Genomic DNA, 13,303 nt, shown 5'->3' on the forward strand with positions numbered 1-13,303 from the left:
AAAGCCCTGGGTAAATTTTTTTTTTCTAAAAAAGAAAGTTCTGCTACGATTACAAACTCCTATGACTAGATCTAAAGTTTATATATATTTGAACATTCCATATTACATAAACAGTTCTCAAATAGGGTGGAGCTGAGGTATTTGAAGATTTTCTTCTATTCCTCCCCAGACTCTGTTCCAGCCTCAGACAGGTGCTTATCAGACCCTGGCCAAAGACTGTGTGGCCCAAGGTTGCTGTGTAGACCTCTTCCTCTTCCCTAACCAGTATGTGGATGTGGCCACGCTCTCTGTTGTACCCCAGCTCACTGGTGGTTCTGTCTACAAATATGCTTGCTTTCAGGTACGGCATGGGACTCTGGATGGCATGTGGAAACAGGACTGGGAATATCTGCCTATATGTCTTTAACTACTGACTCATCTATGGGAATAGTGTTAGAGGAGAAGACTGCATAGTGTAAAGAAGAGAGCCATGAGTGTGGTGGGAGTGTGGGACTTAGAATCAGTCCTGGGTTGATATTCTGGCCCTATCACTTACTACCTATATGACCTCGGGAAAATTACTTAGTTATTGTCTGTTTCTTCATCTGTAAAATGGGATTTTAATACCTATTAGGATTTATCATCAGGGTTAAGTAATTATATATAAAGCATTTGATGTGGTACCTGGCATATAATATGCTTAAAAGCTATCATTTTCACCATCAACACCGTATCATTATTTTCACTGTTACTGTTACTATGATTCAGTAGCCTGTAGAGTGGAAGGGGTGCAGGGAGATTGTCTGCAGGATGTTTTGTGATGTGACTTTGGGCCTGGGGTGCTGCAGGTGGAGAATGACCAGGAACGGTTCATGAGTGATCTGCGTCGGGATGTGCAGAAGGTTGTTGGCTTTGATGCTGTGATGCGAGTCCGGACAAGCACTGGTTAGTCCTGGTTGGAGAAGAGCAGGTGGGGGGCTAAATCTGGGAGGGAGGCAAGTAGCACCTGTTATACCTTTAGCCCTGACCCTGTCCATGTGGCCTCAGGTATCCGTGCAGTAGATTTCTTTGGGGCTTTCTACATGAGCAATACCACAGATGTGGAGCTGGCTGGACTGGATGGGGACAAGACAGTGACTGTGGAATTCAAGCATGATGATCGGCTCAATGAAGAGAGTGGAGCTCTCCTGCAGGTGGCCGGAGGGAGGCAGGGGCTTGGGAGGAAGTCTCAGGTTTCATTTCACTGGATATAAAAAGGCTGCAGGGATGAGCGTGAGGGGTGGGTAAAGAGGACTAGAAAAGGCTGGGGAAGGGATGGCTCATGTCTTTCCTCTAGTTTAATAACATAGCAAAGGGGCAGTTTTTTCCGGGCTTTGTTGAGGTAGAGGTGTGAGCTCCCCTTTTCTCCTTTCTCCTAGTGTGCCCTGCTCTACACCAGCTGTGCAGGGCAGCGACGGCTCCGCATACACAACCTGGCCCTGAACTGCTGTACTCAGCTAGCTGATCTGTATCGAAACTGTGAGACCGACACGCTCATCAACTACATGGCCAAGTTTGGTGAGGATAGCGGGAAGGCAGGGTGGGATTTGGGCTGAAAAAGGTGACAGTCAATGATTTAGCATTCCCAGGTAGATGTGGTGGTGGGAAGGCACATGTGATGAAGTGGCTGACCAGTGACTGTGCTATTTCTATTTCCCATCCAGCATACCGGGGTGTCCTGAACAGCCCTGTGAAGACTGTTCGTGACTCTCTTATCACCCAGTGTGCCCAGATCCTGGCCTGTTACAGAAAAAACTGTGCCAGCCCCTCCTCTGCAGGACAGGTGGGACAAGCATGTTGGTGGAGGAGTTGTTGGGGCAAATGTTTGCATTTGGAAGGGATTTCTCATGATTATTGACTCTCTTGATAACTGTCTTCAGTTGATCCTTCCTGAGTGCATGAAGCTACTCCCAGTTTACCTGAACTGTGTGTTGAAGAGTGATGTCCTGCAGCCTGGAGCTGAAGTCACTACTGATGACCGTGCCTATGTCCGACAGCTGGTTACCTCCATGGACGTGGCTGAGACCAATGTCTTCTTCTATCCTCGGCTCCTACCATTGGTGTGACTGAGGGCTGGAGTGTGAGACATTGCACTGAGAAAGGGGCACCATAGAAGGGGGATGGGAAAGATCAATATTATCTCTCTGACATTAATGAATTAGTTCTTACCTATGTTATGTGATATAATTTTCAGAGAATTACCGAGAGACTTAGCTTTCTGAAATTTGTGTGTGTTGAGGAGGCGGGGGTTGGTAAACATGTCTTCTGGTCCTCAGTAACATTTTTCCTCTTTCTTTTTGTCTAGACTAAATCTCCCATTGAGAGTACCACTGAACCACCAGCAATTCGAGCATCTGAAGAGCGTCTAAGCAACGGAGATATATATTTGCTGGAGAATGGACTCAACCTTTTCATCTGGGTGGGAGCAGGTGTCCAGCAGGGTGTTGTCCAGAGCCTCTTCAGTGTCTCCTCCTTCAGTCAGATCACCAGTGGTTTGGTGAGGGCAGGGCATCAAGGAGAATATGTGTGTAGAACCGATAAAGTTACTGTGCGGGTCCCCTTAAATAGCAGGGAACACTTGGAGGGCAGGGAAGGTGCTGTCATTTTTCCCAGGCTTCCTTGTTTCAAATGATGCATAAATCTGTGCTGCCTAATCTTGATTGGACACAGAGTACCTTACCATAAGGATAAATGAATTTGTGTTCCAGAGTATTTTGCCAGTTCTGGATAATCCGCTGTCCAAGAAGGTGCGAGGCCTCATTGATAACTTAAGGGCACAGAGATCGCGGTATATGAAGGTAACACTGATTTAAATCTTGGATTTTTTTTATCTCATCAAGTTCTTTCCTGGAAGGGGGGTGGAGACTGACTGAATAATTGGATTTCAGGGCATGTTTCATTCCTATTGGCTCTGCCTCATTATCCTGTGTTCTGGCCATAGCTTATCGTGGTGAAACAGGAGGACAAGCTGGAGATGCTGTTCAAGCACTTCCTAGTGGAAGACAAGAGCCTGAGTGGGGGAGCATCCTATGTGGACTTTCTCTGTCACATGCACAAGGAGATTCGACAGCTACTGAGCTAGAGCAAGAGGGTAAATGGCATAGGGTCCCAGGCCAGCTTCCAGAAAGTACCCCAGGGTCGCAGGGAAACCAGGACAGTTCCATATCTTATAAGTCATGTAAGCTGACCTCAGTCTTTTTGGGGGGTGGTAGGGGGAGGGAGAGGTTAAGGAGACACCTTTCTGGGCTCAAGTATCCTCCCACTCTGTCATGTCCTGCTGATGGAAGGTGCCCCTATCCCCTCACTTTGCCCTTCTTTTCCTGCTAATCCTGTTGTAATGAATGTAGTTCTCAGTTCACTGTATATGATTCGGTGTTGGGGGATGTGGAGGCATCCAGACCCTGGTGATATCCTGTCCCTTTGGACCAACCTCCAAGAAGAGGGAACAGGCAGGAAGGAGTGGGGATCCCAGGGTTACTATGGGGGGAGGGGTTAATTCAGCTCAGTGCCATCAACAACTTCCTATATTAGGGATAAAACATACAGATGCACAGGAGCTGGGGTATAGATCTTAGGTGGTAGAGAGAAAAGTGGTTGGCTCTTGGGCCTGAAAGTCAGCAGCCAAGCCAGAATTACTGAGGGTGGTTGATTAGCGCCCTCTGCTTCCACTGCTTTTTTTCTCTCCTGCAATGATTGCTGATCACTCCGTGGATTAAGGCACATTGTCAGAGATATGAGCCTGGAAACTGAGTTGCAAAGTATATTAAGACCTGGGAGAGGTACCAGACTTTCCAGCTGGAGAGGCCCCAACACTGGATGGTTCTGTAGGAAGCCTGGTCATCAACTTGTAATACCTCACAGAGCCAGCCCACATCCCTCTCTGAGTTCCCACTGGAAACACTGCTTCTCCAAGCTGGGGGTTGTTGGGGAGAGGCAGAGGTGGCCAGAGCTCTGTTCTCTCCTCCCGGGACACCACTTGGGCTTTGGTGTTGATAAAGTGGCTGACAGTATCTTCCAACCCCAACTGGCTGGAGCAGGGTAAGGGCTAGGCTTGAAGGTGGCCAGGCACGCCTGCTCCCAGCCTGGGAAGCCCCTGCTCTGGACCTCTCATTTCTCTTCACTGGTTTATTTTTCAATGCATCTTTAATTTGTAAAGAAATAAAATAAATTAAGATATAACTAACAGCCTCACTTTTACCGGCGACGTATCACTTGCCTTCCATAACTTCCTGCCGGGCCTAATAGCTCCTGGGAAGTGGACGGCTGAGGAGCTGCGCATGCGCCACATGCCCCGCCACTTGCCCCGGCTGCGTAGGGCCTCGTTCCTGTATTGGATTCAGGACAGGGCGGGGTCTGGTGCTGTCTGAGGAGGGCTGGCTGCCAGAGTGGACATGGCGGCTAGCCGCACCCGGGCTGTGCTTGCCACCCTGGGAGTGCTTAGTGTCTGTGCTGCCAGTCGCTCTGGGCCCGTAACTGAGGGGGAGACTGGTGGGGAGGCAGAGTGGGCGGAGCCATGGGATGGTGCGGTTTTCCGGGCGCCGTCAGCCCTGGGCGCAGTAGGGGTGGCGCGGAGTCCGGAGACCCTGTGGCCAGGGAGGGAGGAAGCAGTGGACTTGCCGGTGCTGCTGTGGTGGAGCCCAGGGCTGTTTCCCCACTTCCCGGGTGATTCCGAGCGCATCGAGTGTGCGCGTGGCGCGTGCGTGGCGTCCCGAGACCGCCGGGTACGGAGGGACTCTCGCACACGCGCGCTGCTCTTTTACGGCACCGACTTTCGTGCGTCTGAGGCGCCACTGCCCCGTCTGGCCCATCAAAGCTGGGCGCTGCTGCACGAGGAGTCGCCCCTCAACAACTTCTTGCTGAGCCATGGTCCGGGCATCCGCCTCTTCAATCTTACTGCTACCTTCAGCCGCCACTCGGACTACCCGCTTCCGCTGCAGTGGCTACCGGGGACTGCCTACCTACGCCACGCGGCTCCTTCGCTCCAGGAACGTGCGGAGTGGCGCCGTCGCGGCTACGCGCCGCTGCTCTATCTGCAGTCTCACTGCGACGTGCCTGCGGACCGGGACCGCTACGTGCGCGAGCTCATGCGCTACATCCCGGTGGGTGCTCGCGTGGTCAGGCCAGGAGGGGTGGGGGCGCGGGGCCAAGGCCAGGACCCCTGGTGTCCAGGTCGACAAGATGTATCCTCTTGACCTGTATTCTATCCCGCTCAGGTGGATTCATATGGGAAATGCCTGCAAAATCGGGAGCTGCCCACTCCACGGTTACAGGACACAGCCACAGCCACCACCGAGGATCCAGAGCTCCTGGCCTTCTTGTCCCGTTATAAGTTCCATTTGGCCCTCGAAAATGCAATCTGCGATGACTACATGACAGAAAAACTGTGGCGCCCCATGCATCTCGGTTCTGTACCCGTGTATCGCGGCTCTCCTTCTGTGAGCGACTGGATGCCCAACAATCACTCTATCATCCTCATTGATGACTTTGAGTCACCTCAGAAGCTGGCAGAGTTTATTGACTTTCTGGACAAGAATGATGAGGAATATATGAAATATCTGGCATACAAACAACCTGGGGGCATCACCAACCAGTTCCTTCTGGATAGCCTGAAGCATCGGGAGTGGGGAGTGAATGATCCTTCATTGCCGAACTATCTCAATGGCTTCGAGTGTTTCGTTTGTGATCATGAACTGGCTAGGCTGGATGCAGAGAAAGCCCACGCAGCCTCTCCAGGGGACATTCCTGTCCCCGAGCCTCACATCGCCCAGCCCTCACACATGGACTGTCCAGTGCCAACACCTGGTTTTGGTAGTGTGGAAGAGATTCCCGAGAGTGACAGGTAAGGGTAGCTGGGGTCCCCTGCAGTTATCAAATCAAATGGTTTACTTAACTTGCTTACTGTGGGCAATGAATTAGCACCAGGTGCTGAGGGGCTGTTGTATAAGGAAATTATCAGATGGGCTCACTCTGCCTTTAGGTGTCGAGTTTAGTTGGGGATATAAGACAAATAAAAAGCTCAGTAAAGGTGTAAAATATAATTCAAGGCAACAACATATAAAAATCAGCTTATGTGGACAGTGTTTGCAATGGTAACTCAAAACAAGGTTTCAGCCAGAGCAGAGGGCCTGTTCAGGAAGTGATGAGGGAAAGACAAAGTTGGACAGATAACGTGGTGCCAGATTATACATAGCTTGAATACCAGGCTCAGGAGTTGGACTGTCCTGAAAATCAATTCAGCTATTTATCGAACACCTTTTGTATATATGGTAGAGGTGGGGATGAGAGATATAAAGATGAGTATTTGGAGGGAATTTGTCTGCATGAGTCAGGGTTCATACCTGTTAACCTGGCATAATTATTATTTTTAATCCGCACCCAAGGATATTTTTACATTTATCTTTAGACAGAGTGGGAGTTGAGGGGGAGAGAAAGAGAGAAAGAGAAACATCGATGTGAGACACATCAATTGGTTGCTACCTGCATGATGCCAACCAGGGTCGGGACAAATTGCAGCTGAGGTACGTGCCCTTGGCCGGAACCGAACCCAGGACTCTCTGATCTGCAGGCTGATGCTTGAACCGCTGAGCCAAACCGGCCAGGTCTGGCATAATTATTAATAACATCTTTCACTCTTAAAAGTACCCTGATTTGCTGGGCTGGTGTGGCTCAGTGGTTGAGCATCAACCCATGCACCAGGAGGTTGCCAATTCAATTCTGGGTCAGGGCACCTGCCCGGGTTGTGGGCTCGATCCCCAGAGTGGGGCTGTAGGAGATGGCCAATTGATGTTCTCTCTCATCAGTGTTTCTATCTCCCTCTCCCTTCTTGTCTCTCTAAAAATCAATAAAGAAAATAAAAAATTAAGCCCTGGCTGGTTTGGCTCAGCGATAGAGCATCAGCCTGCGGACCAATGAGTCCTGGGTTTGATTCCAGCCAAGGGCACGTACCTCGGTTGTGGTTCATTTCTAGCTCCGGTCGGGGTCATGCAGGAGGCAACCAGTTGATGTGTCGCTCTCATTTTTCTTTCCCTTTTTCTCCCTCGCTCTCTACCTGAAGATAAATAGAAAAATAACCTTGGGTAAGGATTTTAAAAAAGATTACCATTATACAAATTTTTTAAAAGTACTCTGATTTGGATAAATTTTAGGTTCACTATAGACAGAACAGAGGGAATTCTTTTTTTTTTTTTAATCCTCACCCGAGGACATTTTCTTTCCATTTTTTGTTCAGATAGAGTGGGAGGGAGAGAGAGGAAGAGAGGGAGAGAGAGAGAAACATCGACGTGAAAGGGACACATCGAGTGGCTGCCACCCGCACAACCCAACCAGGGCAGGGGACAAACTGCAACTGAGGTATGTACCCTTAGTGGGAACCGAACCCGGGTCTCTCTGGGCCGCAGGCTGATGCTCTAACTGCTGAGCCAAAGCGGCCAGGGCAAACAGGCTAATTTTTAAGTTGATAATTTTGTATGGCCTGAGAATGGTATTATAAATATCCAAATGGCCCTTGGCAGAAAAAAGGTTCCCCACCCGTTAGGGAGACAACTGCTTCCCTAATCTGGCCCTGCCTTGCCTGCCTTTGAACTCCCTCCACATTTGGGAACCAGGAGCAGGCAAGTTAGGAAGTTTAACTCATTGGTTGGGCTGTGTTTGTGGCTTACTGCCTGCCACCTGGACTAGTACTGGATTCACTTTACATCTCTTCCCTTTGAAGCAGAGCCCTGTGCTAGACCATAGTATATGCTTAAGATTTTGTTGGCTTCATAGCTGTGCTGAGGTTCCATAATTCAACACCCATTTTGATATTTCAGCTGGAAGGAGATGTGGCTGCAAGATTATTGGCAAGGTCTGGACCAGGGGGAAGCTCTCACTGCCATGATCCACAACAATGAGACACAACAGAGGAAATTTTGGGATTACCTACATGCGATCTTCCTGAAAAGAAATCAAAATCTCTAACTACCCTGTGAGAACTTTTAACTTGGTAGAGCTAAGGAGATGGAAGTCATTCTACCACAGAACATGAGGGGTATCCGTTGCACAAACCCTTAATGAACACTAGTTTATTATGAATTCAAGGGATTCCAATTATACCCACTGATATTTTGTCCTAATGATGTGTAGCCAGCGTCTCAGCCTGTGGTAATAGGGCCTCTCCTCAAGGAGAGATGAAGTGGAAGACTGAAGCCTAAAACACCCATTTTACTCAAGGTGCTGATCCAACAGAACTTTTAAAGAAAAGTCTGCTTATTTCTCTAGCCATTTCATCCCCTCTATTATGATTAGAAGACCTTAGTACTTGGCTACAAATAAGGCAAGACTGACCAGGTTTAGGGTCTTAAAACTTCTCATGTGGTATTTCTCAAACTCCTTATTATTTAGTACCTTTCCTAATCTTTTTTCCATATCTTATGCTTTATAAACGGTTATATTGATGGTAAAGCAAAACTCTTGGTGGGTTGTATTCTGGTTGTCTGGAGTTGTATTTTTTTTTTTTATCCTCACTCGAGGACATTTTTCCATTTTTTGTTCAGATAGAGTGGGAGGGAGAGAGAGGAAGAGAGAGAGAGAGAGAAACATCGATGTGAAGGGACACATCGAGTGGCTGCCACCCGCACGACCAGCCAGGGCCGGGGACAAACTGCAACCGAGGTACATGCCCTTAGCGGGAACCGAACCTGGGTCTCTCTGTACCGCAGGTCGACGCTCCAACCGCTGAGCCAAACCGGCCAGGGCTGGAGTTGTATTTTTTTATATCATTTACTTTGACTTTCATGTCAAACATTAAAATTTTTTTTTTCTTTATTGATTCTAGAGAGAGAGGAAGGGAGTGAGAGATAGAAACACCAATGAAAGAGAACATCGACTGGCCCCTCTTCTGCATGCCCCACACTGGGGATTGGGCCCACAACCTAGGCATGTGCTATGGCCAGGAATCGAACCGGCGACCTCTTGATGCATGGGTTGATGCTCAACCACTGAGCCACACCGGCCGGGTTTAAAAATGTATCTTTATTGTTGAAAGCATTATAGAGCCCCCCTCCCATTGACCCCCTTCCACTCGGCGTCCCTCCCCCCAATAAGGCCTTCACTGAACTATGTCTGTCCATGGGTTATGCATTCAAGCCTTTTATTTTAAATGTTTTTTTTTTTTTCTTTCCTAGTTTTCCACAATTTCTGATGAAGATGCAGTGGCCTTGCCACCATTCCCACATTCCTTCTTCCCTGTTTTTTTTTTTTTTTTTTTTGGTATGTGCCCCTAGTGGGAACCGAACCCGGGACTCTCTGGTCTGCAGGCCGACGCTTCAACTGCTGAGCCAAACTGGCCAGGGCCCTTCTTCCCTGTTTTAAACTGGCTATAGATTTGACAGATATATATAGATGTATGTGTAGATATATCTATATCTATCTCTATCTAAATGATTTTTAAATACTAAAATAGGCCAGTGCAAATTAAAGTGAAAATTTTTATAGGTCTTTGCTCTTTTCTGTATAATGAAGTCTTCCGTCTATTTTATTATTTTTATATGTTACAAAAGTACCATGTCCCCCAAAGAGTCATGAAAGTTGTGGGAAAAAACACCTCAGCAAAATATCTCTAGTAATTATCTCATATTCTTTTCATTTTAAGTGGGATGAATATTCTAACTTCATTCATTCTATTACTGATACTCTTGTATACAACTTTATAGTATTTCTGAGACTACATTTTGATGGAGCCTACGCAAGGCCAAGGGGATGAGAGGTGAGGCAAGAGATGTATGCCACCACAGGTGGCTGGCTAAATAAAAAACTGTTAGGCCCAGCCGGTGTGGCTCATGCACCAATAAATTATAAAACTCAATAAATTATATTTATTTAAAAAGCTGTTGGTCAGATTTGGGGATGTAGCCAAACCCTTCTATTGCTGTGATGTGAATATACAGCTTAATGAACAGGGCGATCATTAGCTTTTTCTGGGGCAATGGAACAGGGAAGAATACCTTGGCCTTTATAGCTACCCTGGTTTTAAAGTTGTATTAATGAATTAACTCCAGAGAAGTTCCATAGCCTATCAGTATATCTTGTGGTAAATTAGTGTGAATGTATGTATATATGTTTTACCAGCAGATATAAAAATGCATATATATGTATATGCCTCAACAACTAGGGTCCCACACTTAATACTATAACATCTAAGGATGTGGCCAAGGAAAGCTATTATCATTATTATTTTTTTAATGTTTTTATTTATTTATTTATTTTTTAGAGAGAGGAAGGGAGAGATAGGAACATCAATGTGAGAAAGAAACATCTATTGGATTCCCCTACTGGGAATCCTGCCCACAACCCCAGCATGTGCCCTATCTGGGGATCAGACTGGGACCTCACACGCAGTCCATGGGACAATGCTTAATCCACTAAGCCACACAGGTTGGATGGAAAGCTATTATTTAGGCTGGATTTCATTGGCAGGGTGGTTCTTTTTCATTCTATTCTTCTTTTTTTAATCCTCACCTGAGGATATTTTTCCATCTATCTTCAGATAGAGTGGGAGAGAGAGAGAAACATTGATGCAAAAGAGATACATCGACTGGCTGCCTCCCGCACAATCCCCGACCAGTACTGGGTCAAACCACAACCGAGGCACAGCACCCTTAACCAGAATCAAACCCATGACTCACTGGTCCGCCAGCTGACACTCCCAACTGCTGAGCCAAACCGGCCAGGGTTCATTCTATTTAATAAAAAATGCCCTTCATGCCATGGCTAGTTTTGCTCAGCAGTTAGAGCCTCGGCCTTCAGACCAATGAGTCACGGGTTCAATTCCAGTCAAGGGTATGTACCTCGGTTGTGGTTCATCCCCAGCCCTGGTCGGGTCCTATGGGAGGCAACCAGTTGATATGAAACAGTGTTTTTCTTTCTCTCTCTCTCCCCCTCCCTCCCACTCTATCTGAAAGGTAAATAGAAAAATATCCTCAGGTGAGGATTCAAAAAAAGAAAAAGAAAAAAGCCCTTTATAACAGCCTGGGAAGGTTGCTTAACCTATTTGGTCTTTTGCAGAAAAGAAAAAGAGGTAAGGACAGACCTTTAAAATTATTATATGTTAACCCTGGTTGGGTAGCTCTGTTGGTTAGAGCATCGTCCCAGTACACCAATGTTGTGGGTTCAATCCCCAGTTAGGGCACATATGAGAATCAACCAATGAATGCATAAATAAGTGGAACAACAAATCGATGTTTCTCTCTCTCTAAAATCAAGAAATATGCCCTTGCCAGTTTGGCTCAGCGGTTGAGCGTCAAGCTGCAGACCAGAGAGTCCCGGGTTCGGTTCCCATTAGGGGCATGTACCACAAAAAAATTAAAATAAAATAAAGAAAAATTTTAAAAAGTTTTCTTTAAATGCTAATGTTAAAATTTGATACAGTAGGGACCCACAAAAAAGTCAAATTCAGGACTCTGATTTCTAAGCTTGCAATCTGTTAAAATACAAATGCTGCTTATACAAGTGCAAAATATTAGTATCCAAGCACAAACTAAGGTTAGGACTCAAATATCATTATGGACAGTAAAAAGGGCAAGTGATGCTTATGCAAGGGGTAGAATCATCCTTACTTTTCCTAATTACAGCCGTTCACATTGGCATTCCTTTAGCATTTCTATGTACAAAGTGGGCTAGTTGTTTATGAATTATTGTGGCTGGAGACTCATGCCTGCTTTGTGTACTTTCCAGACTTTTTCCCTTTATTCCTATTGCCATAAAAGTATTCACAAAAGAGTGGGGTAAGCCAGGTGCTATATTTCCATAAGGGAAAGCAGAACCAGGAATAGCCATGTGGGCTTAAATAAAGGCTCCATTTTCTCTATGGAGAAAGCAAGCAATGTGGATTTTCTATGGTTTAGGGCACAGTTGGCTCTGTGTATAGCAGGCTTGGGGTTATTGGTGGTAAAAGTTTCTGATAGGAAGTCAGTTTTATTTATGCTGCTGGAGAGGGAGTGGAGCATGGGCTGATACTTTTATTACTCCAAATGTTGCTATTTTCTATTATCTGAGGTTTCCTTTTGTATAATAAATGGCTTATTTTTAAACAGTGTCTTCTGCTTGGTTATATTTCTGTGGTGAACATGATAAAGTCGGATACTAACAAAAATATTTCAAACATTTGTTCATTTAACAACTATTTATTGACATTAGGCACTGAGGATTCAGCAATGAACAAAATAGATAAGATGCCTTCTCTCATGGTACTTACATTTTAAATGGGTGTTGGTGGTAAGAGGGTGAAGAAGCAATAAATGAACAAGATAATTCAGACCATGATAGGTGCTATGAAGAAAATAAAATAGGTTGTGATGATGGAGTGTGTGTGGGAAGTTAAGGAAGGCCTTTCTGACATGAACTGAGACTCAACAGGAGAAAAAGATAGCCATGCAGAAATAAATGGGAAGATTACAAACATCTGTGATTTTAGCACACTAAATTTTTTTGTTTTGTTAATACTCACCTGAGGATATTTTTTCCATTCATTTTTCTGAGTGGAAGGGAGAGAGAGTGAGATACATGGATGTTAGAGAGACACATCAATTGGTTGCCTCTGGCACGTGGGGATGGAACCTGCAACCCAGGTATGCGCCCCTGACCAGAATCAAACCCGCGACCCTACAGTGTACAGGCGTTCGCTCAAACCACTGACCCACGCCGGCCATGGCTTAGTGCACTAAATTTACAGTCAAATAAATATTGCTCCTCCAAAATAGTCACCTTGTGAACTATAAGATTGTTCAAGTTACGCTTCCATTACAAGAAACATTTCTTGGGGCTTATTTGTAAATTTCCTTGAGAATCCATGGCACATCTTTGGAGTCTGGTAAACAGTTAAGTCACTTAGATCCAAGTCTGATGAAGCTAGGCATCACAACCGAGGGGCCAAGTCTATCAATAGGAATACTACTACCATCTTCACAAGATTGGCATGAGAATTAAATAAGACGGTGAACTGTAAGGTGCTTAAACTTCACCCTACCCAATGATATCATTACAAACAAGCCAACGATATCTAAGTAGTAACACCTGTTTAAATAAATGAGCCCGTTTTTTCCTTACGGCTTTGGAGATGTTTCTAAAAGTAATAAAAATCAAGTTATTGAATGAAATATTATTAAACAGTAACAAAAAATCTTTCCTGATCTTAAAGTCTCATATTTTAATTCGCTTCCATCCTCTCCGGCCTTGCTTATGTCAGTCATTCTCTAGTCCAGTAGGCTAGCACGACAGTGCTCATTTATCGGGGCCCTTTCCTGAGTGTTCC

The 13,303-nt window shown here is 45.9% G+C and overlaps 2 protein-coding genes across 3 annotated transcripts in view; both read left to right on the forward strand.

The window, feature by feature from the left end:
• The window catches only part of SEC24C (SEC24 homolog C, COPII coat complex component), a 29,702-nt gene extending 25,509 nt beyond the window's left edge, over positions 1–4,193 (forward strand). The window contains exons 15-23 of one of the 2 annotated variants that reach the window (XM_036264972.1): positions 170–340; positions 828–924; positions 1,027–1,172; positions 1,398–1,536; positions 1,683–1,801; positions 1,899–2,078; positions 2,324–2,515; positions 2,727–2,816; positions 2,960–4,193. In XM_036264972.1, coding sequence (XP_036120865.1) covers positions 170–340; positions 828–924; positions 1,027–1,172; positions 1,398–1,536; positions 1,683–1,801; positions 1,899–2,078; positions 2,324–2,515; positions 2,727–2,816; positions 2,960–3,100 — 1,275 coding nt within the window. In that variant the 3' untranslated portion in view covers positions 3,101–4,193. The remainder of the gene's footprint in view (positions 1–169; positions 341–827; positions 925–1,026; positions 1,173–1,397; positions 1,537–1,682; positions 1,802–1,898; positions 2,079–2,323; positions 2,516–2,726; positions 2,817–2,959) is intronic. The other variant, XM_036264971.1, reaches the window with a different exon arrangement.
• Positions 4,194–4,203: 10 nt separating this feature from the next.
• Positions 4,204–8,528, forward strand: FUT11 (fucosyltransferase 11). Its single transcript, XM_036264973.1, has 3 exons — positions 4,204–5,117; positions 5,232–5,857; positions 7,827–8,528. Exons 1-3 carry the CDS (start codon positions 4,410–4,412, stop codon positions 7,972–7,974), a joined length of 1,482 nt encoding a protein of 493 aa, XP_036120866.1. The 5' UTR covers positions 4,204–4,409; the 3' UTR covers positions 7,975–8,528.
• The last annotated feature ends 4,775 nt before the right edge of the window (positions 8,529–13,303 follow it).

The sequence above is a fragment of the Molossus molossus genome, unplaced genomic scaffold, assembly GCF_014108415.1.
Source record: "Molossus molossus isolate mMolMol1 unplaced genomic scaffold, mMolMol1.p scaffold_m16_p_17, whole genome shotgun sequence".
NCBI classification, from domain to species: Eukaryota; Metazoa; Chordata; class Mammalia; order Chiroptera; family Molossidae; genus Molossus; species Molossus molossus.